Source organism: Gadus chalcogrammus, chromosome 20 (genome assembly GCF_026213295.1).
Source record: "Gadus chalcogrammus isolate NIFS_2021 chromosome 20, NIFS_Gcha_1.0, whole genome shotgun sequence".
NCBI classification, from domain to species: Eukaryota; Metazoa; Chordata; class Actinopteri; order Gadiformes; family Gadidae; genus Gadus; species Gadus chalcogrammus.
This window is the reverse complement of record NC_079431.1, coordinates 16,696,110-16,712,687: the sequence shown is the minus strand read 5'-3', so window position 1 is coordinate 16,712,687 and position 16,578 is coordinate 16,696,110. Positions and strand designations below refer to the sequence as shown.

The window sequence follows — 16,578 nt, the reverse complement described above, 5'->3', positions numbered from 1 at the left end:
CAGATCGCTGGATTTAGGTCTCCCGTTGTATAAAGTTCTGTTTTCCCCTGTAGCTCAGTGATGCTGCCTGGCAGACTCTGCAATGTACCAATATTCACTCTGTAGCATTTAAGTCTTACACAACCCTGCGGAAGCACACTGTAGCTCAAACAGAATAATATATTGATCCCGGGCCTTTGACTTGGATGTACGGGGCAATCTGCTATTCCTGTCTTTTCTCACATGGAGATGCATTTGTTGTTTCAAACGGTATATGTTGGCCCTTCTTTTATTCATTATTGTTATCGCTTGGGATGTGATTGCAATCGCACATTATGTAATAGGGGCCAACAGAATTAGGAGGAAAGAAAGGTGTTTAGTGTAAAATTTTTCTCAAACCCTTTCTGTAAAGGTTAAGGCCGTAGCCAACTAATCTGTTTGCCTCATCATCCCATACAAATAGGCTGAGACCCTTTATAACCTTTAGTGCTACTTCAGCCACCACTGAGGCGACATCTCTTTATACACACACACACACTGCCTAACGTTGAGCCATTAGTCACCGCACAGTCTTTCACTGATAAACCTCTTTTGTGCGCAGAGTCGCTTACAAGGAGCTCATGATTGGTGGGCATGTAGAGCACCTCATCCATTGACTCCTCCTCCTCTTCCTTCTGCAACACTGCCTGGTCCACGTCAAGCAAACACGAACACATTAAGGTTTTAAAGCCCATGCAGAGCATGGTGCCTCTTGGCACCCCACCCAACAGAGCTCTTAGACCTGGGGTTGTGCAGGCTTCGCTGGTTAGTGTTGTGGTTTGTGGTCCATTATGTTTGTAGCGTATGGAGGTTTCTTTGAATGGTTACAACGGAGAAGTGTCCGCAGGGAACGCAGTATAGAAATGCACTCGCTTCATCTATTTCCGTCTACAATGTATTTATATATTCATTCCTTTGAGCCATTTTATTATTTGTAGTTATTTTATTTTATACCTGAGATCCAATCCTTGTACATTTTGTGCTGTGGTGAGGAAATAAAAGTTCTGGAAAAGCTTTTCTAAGTCTTCACAAACTGAGCATTATATAGGTTATGACGCGGTTATATTCCGTTTTCAAGTTTACTCTCTGGAATTTGTCAAAGGGAATTGTATTCAATCCTGAATGAGGTAAAGGTGTCAGACTTGGTGCCACAGGTTAAAAACATTCTGGCATGTTTTTCTTTTCCGTTCCTGTTAACCTATTTTAATGCAGCCCACCCCCACTCTTTACAGAGTTTTAGGTTTGATTTTAGTTCTAGCTATCATAGGATAGCATATAGCATATAAATGGGTCGACATCTGGAAGTTTGTCGGTAAATTATGAAAAAAGGCTCTACCACTTTGTGCTTGATCAATATGAAGTGGTGGTGTCTTGTTTTCAAACGCTTAATTTAACTCAATAATTCATAAATCTTCTTTTACTGAAACAGGGCTTATTTGGGGACAGGTAATCAACAAATTGAAAAAATAAACTTTGAGGATGCACCTGCGCTACTGGTGCAATACATTTACAAATATGCATACATTACCGTATCTTGTGTTTATATTTATTTATTTTAAAGTTTTTATTGGATGTGTATTTTCTGAAAATGTTTTATATATTTGTAAAGTTTTCTCTTAATGACTAATCTACGAAGCCAAATAACACTTATTTTTTGTAGTTTATGAGACACAGCAAGTAAAACCTATTATTATTACCCCCCTCAAATCAGTAAGTAAACTGATGTGAATCATAAACGCATGTATGGCAGATGGCGTGTTTTTTAGTGGTGTGCTTGATTTGACTGCTAGACACTTCATAAACATTACCTCACACTGGAAGGGTTGGGCGGTTGGGTGGGTGTGGGGGGGTGTGGGTGTGTGTGTTTGAAGGGTGGAACGTACTTGTGTGTGTGTGTGTGTGGGGGGGGGGTTAGCACTGTGTGTGTGTGTGTGTGTGTGTGTGTGTGTGTGTGTGTGTGTGTGTGTGTGTGTGTGTGTGTGTGTGTGTGTGTGTGTGTGTGTGTGTAGGGGGGCTAGTACAGTGTGTGTGTGTGAGGATGTTTGAAGGTTGGAACGTACTTGTGTGTGTGTGGGGGGGGTAGTACTGAGGGTGTGTGTTGGAAGGCTGGAACATAAGTGTGTGTGTGTGTGTGTGTGTGTGTGCGTGTGCGTGTGCGTGTGTGTGTGTGTTTGTGATGGAAGGGTGGGACATTTTAAGTGTTAAAGGCTGAGGTGGATTCCATTGTTGAATTTCATTTTCCTGCATTCCTTCCCAGGTGAGCCATCAGCACATCATCAAGAAGGACCACACCAAGGAACAGTTCCAATATGAACCGGGCATTCAACAGGAAAAAAGGTACATTCCTCCTCCTCCTCCTCCTCCTCCTCCTCCTCCTATTATGTAACCTCCTATTATACCAGGGTAGCATACTTACGATGATGCTTCATCTACCATTCTTCTTTTCCCACCAAGTTGACAATGCAGGAGGCGGGTCTTCTGCGTTGGATGATTGTACAATTGGTCTAGGATGAAGCATTGTCAGACACCAATGCCCCGTTTTCATTGGCGGGTCCATCCAAACTCATATCTGTTGTCGACACGCGTGCCCCTGAAAGACATGCTACAGTACTGCTTTGCCAGGATGGCCGAAAGACAAACCACATCTGACCTGGTAGTGAGGGAGCTGTGGTGAATCCTTTTAACAGGCTTAACCATAGCTTAAAGCAACGCCTTCTACTACACTGCCCACAGTAATAAAAATACACGCACACACACACACACACACACACACACACACACACACACACACACACACACACACACACACACACACACACACACACACACACACACACACACACACACACACAGTGTACTGTGTACTGGCACTTTCATTTACACAGCTGCAAGTAAACTGTTCAGAGTGCGATATTGAAACTTCAGCCATGTTTGCCCTTGGCTGTCAAAGCGTGTGTGTGTGAATATGATAGGGTTTTTGTGTGTGTGTGTGGATGTCAAAGAATATTTGTGTGGTCACATACGATCTCCTACACGAACGTATGGAACAGCTTGTGCACGCAGGGCGCTTACCGCTGATTGGCTAATCTAGCTCAATATACTTTCTCAACTGGCGTCCAGCAAGGTATGAGTAAAAGTCCTACAGAGGACTACGGTTTACAGTACAGCCTGATGGTGGCTCTGCCAGCTGTCTCCCCCTACCAGCAGCATCAATCAGCCGGGGATATCACTCGGGGGAGGGGTAGTGCTGTCCATAACCCAGGTGGCGCTCAGCGATTTAATGACATTAGGCTGTCGTGATTCACTCCGGTGTCCTCGATGGCGCCTGTGTTTTTTGGGAGCTGCTGATCACCAGGAGGACACGACGGCGTGCATCTTTTCAGTTTAGAGGAAGGCAGGAGTGTGTAACGGCGGCGGCGCCAGGTGTTTCACTCCTGGCGCAGGCGACAGGACGTTCCACATGTGTGACTGCACGATGGAGCGTGAATCGTATCCCCCTTGTGTATTTGGTGGCGGGTGTGTGGGGGGAGAGGGGGAATATTCATCCGGCAGGGACCCATGGATTTATTTCCCCACAGACGAGACCTTCTCTGTAATATAAAGACGAACCCAGACACTATTTGCCATTCTCTTTACTGTGTCGTTTAGCGGACGCTTTTTATTCAGTGCGATTTAAAGGGAAGGTTGTCTTTGAGGAGCAGCTAGGTGTGAGTCATCTGTCTCAAGGAGCCCCTCGGACAATGGAGAGCAATGCTGTACCTTTTTGTATGTGTTACATTTTCACAAAAAAGAGAACTGCCGCTTTATCAACATGAACTCCATTCTCACACTCATGGTTCATATATTTAAGTTTGCTATTTAAAAAAATGTCAACATAGGGCGAAGGAAATAACAATAAAGTCAGTAGGAATACAATATAAAAGAAACAAGATGGAAGCGATAACAGTGACATGAATGTCAAAAGAACCCTTCAGCTGGGAGTCATACATCTCGGCCACTACTCACTACCCACACTATCCGTGTGCGTGCCTTTAACTGACTTGAAGCTACATTGGACTGGAGATTTTTGACAGAAATCAGCCCTCTCCACCTCTTATAGGACAGACCTCAGTCCTCTTATTCTATGATGTACAGACCTAAGTCCTTTTTACGATTGGACAGACCTCCCTCCTCTCCTGCTCTGATTGGACAGACCTCAGTCCCCTCCTATAATTGGACAGACCTCAACCCCCTCCTCTGATTGGACAGACCTCAGTCCCCTCCTCTGATTGGACAGACCTCAGTCCCCTCCTCTGATTGGACAGACCTCATTCCCCTCCTCTGATTAGACAGACCTCAGTTCCCTCCTCCTCTGATTGGACAGACCTCAGTCCCCTCCTCTGATTGAACAGACCTCAGTCCCCTCCTCTGATTGGACAGACGTCAGTCCCCTCCTCTGATTGGACAGACATCACTTCTCTCCTTCTCTGATTGTACAAACTAACAGTGGGTGCTTCCCCGTTGCCAGCTGGCATGAGGGAACAGTCACGGAATATGGAGTGTTATGCCTCAGAGGGAATGGTCTTAAGTTATCGAGCTAAGATGGCTTCCTGTTGAGGGCTTTCTGTACAGAGGTGAAGGGAATCTTCGTCTCATTTCACAGAAGGCCAGTGCTCGCAGTTAACATTTGCGTCATTCAATTCCAACGTCTGTCCCTCGTCAGCGGTGCCTCAAGGATCTCATTGGCTGTGATGTAGCGCTATTTTAGAGCAAGCAGTTGGTGATTTAATATCTTCTGATCCTCTGGCTTTTCTTCTTCTCTGAAGAAAAATTGAATAAACCCCTTTTCTTTGTTCAAAATTGCTTTAAAATTGGGATTCCTTTTATTAATGCTAAATGAGAATGCATAATAATTTTTACAATTGTAAGATTTTCTATTTTATCTTGGCATATATACTTCCACTATCCCCGTGTCACAAAATTACATGAAGGCAGTGAAAAATACTAATTTGGGATTATTTTTTATCAAAAAACCGGCAAAATCATATATTTGGCTCTAATAAGAAACAACAAATAAGACCGCAACCGGCCTGTTGGGTCCAATGGAAAACCCTATCTCAACAGTTCCCATTAGGGGAGTTCATGTCGCTTATGTCTCTTCTTAAATTCATTTTGTACATAAAGAAAAAAAAAATTTGGGTTAAAGTAGTGATATTGCTTTTGTGTTGTTTGGGCACATGAGAAAAAGGCACTGGGCACATTTTCAAACAATTCTGGTCATTGTTCTCATATTTTGTTACATTGACTACAGTGTTTTTTTGTAGTTGTGGTTAGTGAGGTACCCCCTTCACTGTAAAGCGTCTTTGAGTGTCTAGAAAAGCGCTATATAAATTCCATCCATTATTATTATTAGTTGATATATACAAGATATTGCATCAAAGTGGCAAGTGATTAAACTGCAAAACCCTTTGATGTTTTTCTTTTATTCTGAGCTGCAGAAACCTGATATCTTGCGGTCCAACTTCTAAAAATAGCTTCATGTCCCCAATTGCAAATTATAAACCTTTAATCAGCAGTGCCTCTGGCATAGTCCCTCTCGACGCGTATACGAATACAATAGAGACTAAAATGTATCTCTCTCACCACAGAGCAGCAAATCTTGTTTTTAATTTGGTTGCGAAAACACAGTTATGATGCGTCTGTATCGCTTTGACACAACGAGCACAGACTGAATACGCCGGCCTCCGGCTGTGTGATTGTGACTTTTCTTGTCCAAGCAAGTTATTTCCACACCAGAATGTATGCCAAGATTGGAACACCTCCCTGAGTTTAGTTTTTTTTCTTTTCATCTGGTTGGTTTCAGCCTCATTATTGAATAATAAATCAGCGTGGGTTGTCTGGCAATGTTCTCAGATAGCACATTTACTCGTTTTATCACCAGGGCGAGGGTTGTAGGTTCGGGTTGCCTGTGGCAACCATATTTGGAGCATTTTTCTCCATGGTTGGCATTCCACCTAATCCCATGAACACCAGGGTTTGTTGGTTGGCAAGGGTTACACTGGAACCCCCCCCCCCACTGTTAGAAAATAGCAGTAGGATCACTATCTTTCTAAAACACAGCAACATGTTGGCACATGAACTGGCCCCTAGTACATCATAGTAGCTGGCTAGGACAGGGGTAGAGGTTTGGGACTGAGTGTTGTTCTTTATTCATTCTTAATTGTTTGGCTAGGAGGATAAACAATTCCTGCAATAAAAAATGTATGCCTGATTTACCTCCCTGCTTGTCCTGGTGTCTGTCTTTCCACAACTTGAATTGATTATCTTTGGTGAGTCTTTGCTCTACACAGACACTACAAAGCATAGTTTTAATAATACATGCTGCCTTTGTTTATATTACTTATAATGAGAATCAAATGTATACCATGTCTTGAATTTAACAAAGCAAGTGGTTATCAGAACGAGAGACACAAAATAAAATATGATACTATAACAGCAGCCCTGGCAAGGATAAAAAAGACTGCCGGATATGCTGAGTATTCAACATTGGTAATCAATCATTAACATTACATCAACAGAAGGCGTCCACATAGAACATTTGTTGCAGAGGTTAATTTGGCTTTTTAATTTGCTCTGAGCTATCTTTGCTGACCATTTCAACTCACTGAACAAACCAGGTGTGTTCAATGTTAAATTAACCCTGAAATATAACCATTAAATAACTATTTCTGAACAGTTTGATCGTTCCTCATTGGACATTGCCAGTGAATTAGGCATTTCTATGTGTATATATTTAAAACATTCACTGTAAAAGAAAACGCCAAGTGGAGTTGCTTGATAAACTCGGTCTTATACCTACCTCTTTCTAAAGCTTTCATGTCAAATTCACAACTTCTCAATGAATGTATCCTCCATAGAAACTATGAAGCTACTACAGCATGGAATAATACTGATACCCAAATCCATCAACCGCCATACAAAAATAATGCTCTGGTCATTCTCGGCATAGAGGAGATGCTCTTCATCAAAGCTTTTTTAGTTTCCTTTTTCTTTTAAATATAGTGATTAATTGTGCATCATTTGAATTGAATCTCTAAGGGGCCAATGCTAAACAACTTTGTCTCTGGAGAATGGGAATCTGTATAGCATTCAAGCCCAAGTGCTGGTGGCACAGTGCTAGCAGTGGTTCAGTATTCATAGTCTTCCCTCTCTTGAGCAGCCCCCCCGTTGGTTTCAATGTGTCTATCTGCGGTGCCAGCCAGACGCACATAAGTTAGGAGGTCTGCTTGAGACCCGGCCAAACTGCGAGATCGAGGAGCATGCGTGGCCAATGAATCCCCAACGCGAGCCACTGATTGAACATCGTAGGGAACCAGACCACCGCCTGCCCACGCCGTTCCATCCCTACAAGAAGAATAAATGAGAAGCAAACGATTGACTTCCTTTTCTTAGAAATATGGCAGCACTCAGTGATTTTTAAAAAGGGATGTTCTGAAGTCTGCACAGCTCTCGGGAAGTCATCCTCTAAAGAGCTTTTTTTCAATATATATAAATCGGAACTGTTCTTTTCAATTTGAGGGCAAGGCAGAATTCATGCCTCTACTCAACGCCCATTATAGGCAGGCGTCTGTCATTTCAAACACAACTCTAATTATGTGACAAACTTCTGAGCATTCCCTGTGGATTCCTTTTGCTTGGATCAGGGATTCATTCAATCATCGTTTTGCTGCTTCCTTGTCATCATTGTCATTGGTTTGCTTTTCAACCCATTCAGAATGGGTAGAAATCCATCCTACAAATGATTGCGCGTTGATGACGATGAAGGCATACTTGCGCTCAGCAGCTATGCAGCAACAAAGGATGTTGCCGGTTACTCCCTAGTGGGAACACAATGATTCCCAAAAGAAAGCATTTCTCTGCCGCAGGATGTGATTTTGGAATGATTTGTGTAATCAGAAGGTGGCCTCTGCGCCTTTGTCTGTGTATGTTTGCATTGCTGAGGTATTAGCCTCGATTAGCAGGTAATCCATTGTTTCTCGTTAGCCAACACTTAGCCATTAATATCTGTCTACTCTGCTTAATTAGCAAATATGGCGAGAGTGCCTTGACATACAAGCAGTCATTTATGGTCAGCAGATGTATCCTTGCCATGTAGAATCATTATTCTTTTAAAATCTGTGTGAGGGACCGAACCAAGGACCACCTAGTCTCTTGTAGCTTCCATAAATAACAGGGTTTTAGTCATCCAAAGTCCATGGATCTAGCAGTCTCATTGAAAGATTAGCTCAAAAGATAGTCCGGGTAATTTTATGAAATGCTTTGGCACAAATGACCATTGGTTCACCTCAGGTCACCATGCACTTATCACAATCCGGCAGAGTTTGTTTGTGTTTTGATTGTGTTTGGTACATAAAAAAAAGATCTCATAAATCCTCATTATTGTTCTTTGGTCTAGCTGGGCTTAATTAAGAGGGTGTTCATTTTAATAGACATGGACATGTGAATAAAAGTTCTCCAGAATCTTAATAGGGTAAGGTAGTCCAAGTTCAAGCTTAGAATGTAAGAATAATAATTTCACATCATTGAAACTGAAAACCGGAGGCCGTCACAAAGCCCCAACGGGACACCATGCTGCGGTGTGAGGTCAGTGTCTGCTTGGCAGCATGCTAAAACCAACATCACACCAACCTGCGGAGCCATGCAGCGGCTTTGTGTTCACCTTCTGGCCCTCTTCCTCTGCCTTCCTACCGCCCACTCAAGTGTGACTGCCACAGTGGTGAGACCTCAAGCGCTGTCATCCAAATCCACCATCACTCCTCATACAACCTCTCGAGCTGTCACCACCCAAGGAACCCCCCCACCACTCCCACCGCCCTCCATCACACACATTGGGGACAACCTTTGTATATGCACTCATTCTTACTTGCAGCCAAGAGTTTGATTTCCCTCGACGGATAACCCCAATGGCCCAATGTGCTGCCCCTTTTTTAGCTTTTTTTTCTACCCCATTTTATTGGCTATTTTATGTCATGAAGCTGGAAAACACTGTGTCCCTGCACTTTACAGTATGTCACACTATATCGACATTGTTAGATACTGGGGCCCAACCTTTCCGCCTGCGAGCCCAAAATGTAGAAAATTAGAATTTACAGTTTCTCTGCACCCACTAAAAGTTGTGGGGGTTGGGACAGTGACAGGGACAGACACAGGGGGACGAAAACCATTCCTTATCAACCACGTTGGAGCAATTTGATTAGAGGTCGGATCTGTTCTCTGAGAGGAGTTGATTGTAGACAGGGTGGCTGGCATTGCGTTGCTGCCAGTTGGACAACCCCAAGAACAAGATGGGTCATTGGCAGGAGGACAGGAGATCTGAGAGGAAGAATAAAAACATGCAACAGGAAGATGAGCTGGAGAATTGCAATTTGTCTGCTGCATCCGTGCAAACGCACTCAAAGAAATCAATCGACCCCGGTTTCCTCTTCCCTTTCTCTATCTGAATTGAATTAGCTCTCCGATATGACAGAGAAGTCATTATGACCTCCCTGCCAAGTGAACAGCGTGCTAATTGATTCAGACAATAGATAAACAAACCCACAACACACTCAAGGATTCATATTTCTTCATCACTCCACTATTAGTTTGATTGTTAAAGGTTGTGTGTGATGGTTTTCGGGAAACGTCTTTTTTTTTACATGTTATTGTCCTTGTTGTTGTGTTTTGTTTCAGATAAATCATGGATGCACACTCCGGAGGCTCTGGCCAAGCATTACATCCCCTACAATGCCAAGGTGTGTACTGCAATCTCATTTACATCTCATTACAAAGGGTCTGAATCGGGGGGTTGCATGTGCCGCTGAAGGCCCCACTCCGGACATGTGTCCCTAAAAAGTGATTGACCACCTGAACTTCTACCCCTTATAAATTGCCCTCCCCACACCCTCCTCCCTCCCTCCTTTGTTACCCCCCCCCCCCAAGTAATTTATTCTGTGCATGACATTGGTCTGAATGGTTCAACGGGTTCAGTGATTGAATAGTTCTCACCCACCACATGCTCCCTAAAGATCCAGACGACTGCTTGGGGTTGTTTTGGCATGAAAATATAATTAGAAAACGGCACTAAAATACGCAAGAGCTGCTTTTCTTGTTTTATAAGCCTCTCTTTTTGTTTGGCTTGGATTGCTCGTTGCCCTGGTCCTGCGCTCTGTGACCCTCCATTATGGCAGTAGATAGGTAGAGGGCCAGCGCCGCTGAGATGGAGATGGCATCTGTGACAGCCAGCCTCTCACTTGGAGCCCTGGTGAGGGGTGGGCTCAGGGAACCTAAACTCTAGAACAGGTGCACAGCCTTACGGCAAACCGGCTATAAGCGCAATTGCCTTAATCTCCTATCGCATGCAGTCTGCTGTCTATGTTTGAGTTGCTTTGTTTTTGTTTTGTTTCTCATGCTCCAACGAAGCTTAGATTCGGGTTATCAAACTCGATGTTGACAGTGAGGATTTGCATTTTTGTTGCTACACACTTCAGAGGCGCATCTGTGATATTTGGGCCTGTCAATTGTAACAACCCCCGCCAAGACCGCCTTCGCCCCAGTGTGAGCACCTCTGTGAATATCATCTCCAATACTGGATGTTTTCGTTTCGACAGGCATGGGGGGGGAAAAGTACCTTCAGGAAAAGGGAAGCTAAACTCAGCTGTGAGTGCGATCGACTCGTCTTGGTACAAAACAACCGATACAGTTAGTGTTCTTCTACAGCGACCAGAGACTTATTTGTAAAAAGAGTTGAATCTCGTCTGGAAGATCTTTTGTGTCGGACTTGATTTCCCGCTGACTATTCCCACCGGCTGCCCCTCTGTGCGGAGAGAGGAGGAGATGCTGTCAGCTCACATCCATCACCTCGTACCTCATGTTATTGTCGAGCAGAAGCAGAACTCCGGGAAACCGCCCTAGCTCCGGTGCTGCATTGTCAAACGGCAACGAGCTGGCGAATTGACAATTTCAGTTTTTTCCTCCCTTTTTTGATTTCTTTCTAAATCAAAGCATTTGTATTTCCTTAGCTCCCCAACTGTTCTGATGAGTTCCTCCTTCCTGAATTGGTGCCGATCTGACCCATCTTTTACGGAAGCAGAGAGTTTTGGAGAGGCTCTGAGAGTTTCTTAACTGTGTTCCTGTTACTTTACTTCAGTGGTTTAAAGCGTGTGCTACTGGTCCTCACCTCATTACCCTTGGCTCCACCCGAACTCAGCGGCGCCGCATCTAATGAGCACTCTGTCAACTTTTCCCAGTTGTCTGGAAAGCGCTGGCTTAATAATCAATAAAAGTTGTGTCCGATGGCGCGACTTTAAAAAGCATACATAAAACACAGAGCTTCAGTTGTCAGCGGCGAGCGCTTGCGTCACTTATACTCCATGCCATCCGTCTTTGTACATTGATTGTTTTCTATGTACAAAGAATCGGTTTGTGACGCTCCCTGTGGTGCACATACGACTGATGGCTTGGCGCCTCCATCAGGCGCCACGCAGTATTTTGAGTTGATGCCTGGGGTTTAGTCTTTCTAACTCTCCAGAGATCCATCCTGTTTTTTTCTGTGCTGATAGAGAGAGAGCGGGCAATGTCTTTTTTTAAGGTGGAATGGGTGAAATCATCACCATATGGATGTCATAGAGGAGGGGAGTGGGGAGGGAGCTGACCCCTTGTTTCGGGTCACTGGAGCTGATGATGGATGAGGCTCCTGGGCATGGCTAACCTGCTGAGACCTGACCCCCCCCTCTTTGGGATAGAAGACTGTAGTTGTCAGGGACAAGTTGTTGCTCTGCTGGGTCTCAGCCATCCGTCACTGTCAGGGAGTTATTCTTAGAGGTGTCCTTAAGTCCTAATGGAGATCGTTTGTTGCCAGGCGTGTACTTGTTTTGACAGCTCGGTTAATGTTCGAAAAAATAAGGTATTGTACACTATCGAACAATAGCGTACCATATCAGGGTGTTGACGATACGATTCGTAAAGGAAAATCACACAACTAAAGATGTTTCTGTTCTTTATTAAATACTTGCAGCAAACTGAGGATGTTGCCCGTGGTTGCTTGTCACTGAATATCATTTGAACTGAGCCTTTAAAGATATTCTTGGTTCGACCATTTGTAATATAAACTAAGTCCAGTTTGAGGGTTCACTGACCTGCATATAGTGCTGTTTCAAGTTAAAGTACCGAGAATCAGTTAAGGTTGTGAGAGGAAATGCAGTCGTCATCCATGAAAGCTATTTGTTATTATTCTTGTTGATTTAATATTGTTATGGCAAAAAAATCGTCCTTGTTTTTACAATAGGCTTTGTGGGAAACAAACATGGAGAACACAGTTTGCCGTGGGCTCATCTTTCTGGTGGAGAAGGGGAAAGAATGCCCTTTGTCCACCGTGAGGGTGCCCAGTGTCGGTTTATTTGCCAGGTGGGCCATCTTGGAAGTGGCCCAAACAACCCCCTCAAAAAAGGCCAAACAACAGCAGTCTCCAAACCTTACAGAGCCAATGTCTGAGTGGAACTATTATGATAGGGTTCAGCCAGCTGAGGAGCCATTTGCCCATCTCTCGCCCCCATGCACAGGCCTTAGGGTTAATAGCACCATCTGTTGGTGGACTGCTGTAGTGACGCTTGAGCAATGCGATTTAGATTAGATTACTCTTTTTTTTTTGTCATTGACGCAGTACAAGTACAATACTGAACAAAATGCCATGTGCATCGAACCAGGACGTGCAAGGCAGCATAAACCAGACTCCCTTCATTGCAGAAAGGGGAGTGCTATGATCAAATGAGGGATTAAGTCAGGGTAAATGGTAAGTCAATGAATATAACCTATTGCTTGTGACTGGGTCAGTTTGGTTAATGTTTCTGTCCCAAAAAAGATGTGGTGTTTCCCAAAAAGCCATGTGCATCTTTGCACATGGTGTGTGGTGATTGTTATTTACTCAGTGACAATGTGATTTTTGACTCAGATGTGGGTTGCTCTAAAGTGCAGACATAAAACAATGGATGGTTGCGTTGTCACCTTGGCTGGTATAAAAAAAAGAAGATAAGTGGATGAGACAGGTCTGTCAATCGCTATCTGCCTTTGGGGCTCGTCAAGATACGGTGGCAGGATACGATTGAGATTGTCCCTCATCTCAAGTGCTATTCTTGAGCAAAGCACAAACGGCGATATCACATTCAGCTGCCTTTTCCAAGTCGAAGAACCAGTCAGACACACGACAAAGGGATGAGTTTTGAAAATATCAGGCCCGTTTTGGGGTATTATTCCTTATTCCACGTGCGCTTAAATAACGCCATTCATCTTCTTTTCTTTTGACAGTTTCTGGGAAACACTGAGGTTGAGGCGCCCAAAGGCACTGAAGTTGTGAAGGATGCGGTGAGAAAGCTGAAGGTAAGATATGCCAAGCCCCTGTCGGCTGTCTGTTCAGCCCGGGTTTGAGTCGCAAAGCGGTTCCACAGCAGCAGGAACACAAACTGCTCCTTAATACCTGGCTTGGCACGCATGAAACACCTGCTCGGATACGTACGCCTCCTCAATGCCAAACAGCGTTGGCTAAGTCACTGGTTGTGTGGATCATGCGACATCATCTGCCCACTGACATACATGTTTAACCGACCAAAGTGTTCCTTACTAATAGACCAATATACTCACTTTGGATAAAGGTGTCTAATGAGCCGATTATGGAAGGTTTTTAGGTATACAGAGAGCAGGCTAACCTTCAAAAAGGACCAAAACTGTAAAGGTGCCTTTTTTCAGACCTACTGCAAAGGACAATTGAGTCGTTCAAAGAAAGGTACAAAAATGTGTGAGGGTCCAGAGGGATTACGGCAGTGCATTACCAAACATAAGTTATTATGTACTGTGCGTGTACACTATTTCCCTACATGACTATATATATATATATATATATATATATATATATGTGTTTGTGTATACTGTGAGAATATATTCGTAAGGCAGCAGTGTTTTTGTTGGAAGTTTGCCAGGGCAGGAGTAGTCACATCACATCAAGTATAAAGCTGACTGTATTCTGGAAAGCTGCCTTTGAAGACCTTTTTCTCACTGGACTTTGAGTTTACTTTTTCCATTTTCACACATCACTTTTGTGTAGGATCTCAGTATATCTAAAATGTAGCATCAATTAAGAAACCCTTTCATTAACCGTGACCAGGTAATGGAGCAGTAAAAGTTGAGTTTTTGCTGTCTAATAATAACATACTATTATCTGGTTCAGGCATCTCAAAACCTCAGTGCTGTACTTTAGAGGGGTCTTCTTTTTACATTAGGGTGATAAGGACCCGGTTCAAGTATTTTAATAGCATTTCCAAAATTGGCAATTCCAAGGCAACACTTTAAAGAAGCCCAGAGTATTAGTGTCAATTTTGACCATGACACCAACCTCAGCGTTTAATTAACCAAATTAGATCAGCGATCCCCTTGCAAAATATATGAAAAGCTTCTGCTTCTTCAAACTGTACGGATGGAAGCACAGTGGTATTCAGAATCAGTAACCCAAGATCATTTGAATTATTATTAGAATGAGACTATGAGAGATTTGTGACAACTTTGACTTTAGACACTTGTTTCTCAATTACTATTGAGTCATTTAGTAAATGGATTTATTCAAAGCATCTTACATTGATTTCAGATGATTTGATTGAGTAGCAAGAAGGACGTTTTGATCTTAGATGCCTACAGGTAGACTGCAGACAATTAGGGTTTAACCTAGTACCTTTTGGCTAAGAGTCAAACGCTCAAGCTCAACATCAATGTCTTCTATCAACTCCCGTGGTTCTGACCTTGGTAAGATTGTATTTATTGTATTATTTATATTATGTTTGAGTAAAGGTTGGATGCCTGTGTGTTTATTTTATTTTTTGATAATCACGATTTCCATTCTAGAGGTTTTCCATTGGCGAGAAATGCAATCCTGATGTCCTTCAAGTGTGCGTTCCTGCCGACATCTGTGATCGATTGTTGCTTGATAGATTACTGGCGAACGGAGGCCATTAATAACTCAAACCCAGTTTCTCTATGTTAATTTTTCTCTTGATTTGATTGCTCCTGGTGATATTACTTAATATTACGTTTTGTCCCTAAAATATTTGATGGTGAAGTGATGGACTCGGGCACAAACTAAAACACCCAATTTTTGTTTTTCGCCTAAGGAAGTTTTTAGTTATGACTGGGTACGATGAAAGTGTCATCAACCGTGTAGTCTTACTGTAAAATCCATCCTATCGAATAAGTAATCTCGCTGCAAGCTCTTTCCTTATTGGATGTCAAATCTGATGCATGTTCTAGCCAGGCACAGCCCATGCCCATAAACATAATGTATTCCCATATAAATTTAGTGGTTTTGAGTCCATTTCACATTGAGTGTTTACGAGTTTACCTTTCCTTTTGAGCCCTGGCCACAAACGCAGTCATTTGTCAATCAAATGTGTTTTCTAATGTCAATCAAATGCATGGCCGAAAACTCGACATCAACACTTTTCCCTCTTTCACGCGGCTCTATACTCGGTTTTCTGTACACAATATGCCCTGTGGCTTTGTCAATGTCAATGGGTATCATTGCTTATGTAACGTAGTAACTGTAAAAGCCTAAACTGAATGTCAATATTAAATGTGAACCACCTTCCTTTAACAGTTTCAAAGGCACATCAAGAAGTCAGAGGGACAGAAGATTCCCAAAGTGGAATTACAGATCTCCATTTATGGAGTGAAGATACTCGACCCAAAGACAAAAGTGAAATATATCTCTCTTTCTTTCTGTCTGCCTGTGTCTCTCCTTCTGTCTGTGTCTTTCCCTCTGTCTTCATATTTCTCTTTCCCTGTCTGTCTTACCCAGTCTCTCACTCTCTCTCTCCCACTTACTCACTAACTCACTACCTCTCTCACACATTTTACAAGACTTCCTTCATTTAAATTTTAAATATGTCATAGCCATGTCTTAATGTTACTTATTTTCTGGTGTCAGGACGTGCAGTATAACTGCCAGTTGCACAGGATATCCTTCTGTGCGGACGACAAGACGGACAAAAGGATATTCACGTTCATCTGCAAGGACTCTGAGTCCAACAAGCACTTGTGCTATGTGTTTGACAGCGAGAAATGTGTAGGTATCTTGTCTTTCAACTGCTTTCCTCTCTCATGTTAGAGTAAAAATAAATAATTCTCAAAAGCACCAATGTTAATTGAATATATACATTTGTTTATAACCTATGGTTATCAAGTGGATTACTTAAACATTCATTATACTTTTTGAAATTCAGCTTTTTTCTTCTTTTAATACATACTGGGAAGTTTATCTGCCTAAGGAAAAACAAATATTGTTTTAGATATCCGCTCCTCCACCAGGGCATTTTGTTCAGTATATGTATTCTTTGCCAGGCAGAAGAGATAACTCTCACCATCGGCCAGGCCTTCGACCTGGCCTACAAGAAGTTCCTGGAGTCTGGCGGAAAAGACGTGGAAACACGGAAACAGATCGGAACCCTGCAGAAGAGGGTATGTTGCAAAGCTTCCAGTAAAACTGACCCTTTTCATCCACATTACACA

At 43.0% G+C, this 16,578-nt stretch overlaps 1 protein-coding gene across 4 annotated transcripts in view; it reads left to right on the top strand.

Moving 5' to 3' along the window:
- gulp1a (GULP PTB domain containing engulfment adaptor 1a) overlaps positions 1-16,578 on the top strand; it is a 61,543-nt gene that overhangs the window by 39,002 nt on the left and 5,963 nt on the right. For all 4 annotated transcript variants that reach the window (XM_056579447.1, XM_056579445.1, XM_056579444.1 and 1 more), the window contains 6 exons: positions 2,276-2,355; positions 9,727-9,788; positions 13,336-13,407; positions 15,668-15,766; positions 15,998-16,135; positions 16,411-16,527. In XM_056579447.1, the coding sequence (XP_056435422.1) occupies positions 2,328-2,355; positions 9,727-9,788; positions 13,336-13,407; positions 15,668-15,766; positions 15,998-16,135; positions 16,411-16,527 (516 nt within the window). In that variant the 5' untranslated portion in view covers positions 2,276-2,327. The remainder of the gene's footprint in view (positions 1-2,275; positions 2,356-9,726; positions 9,789-13,335; positions 13,408-15,667; positions 15,767-15,997; positions 16,136-16,410; positions 16,528-16,578) is intronic.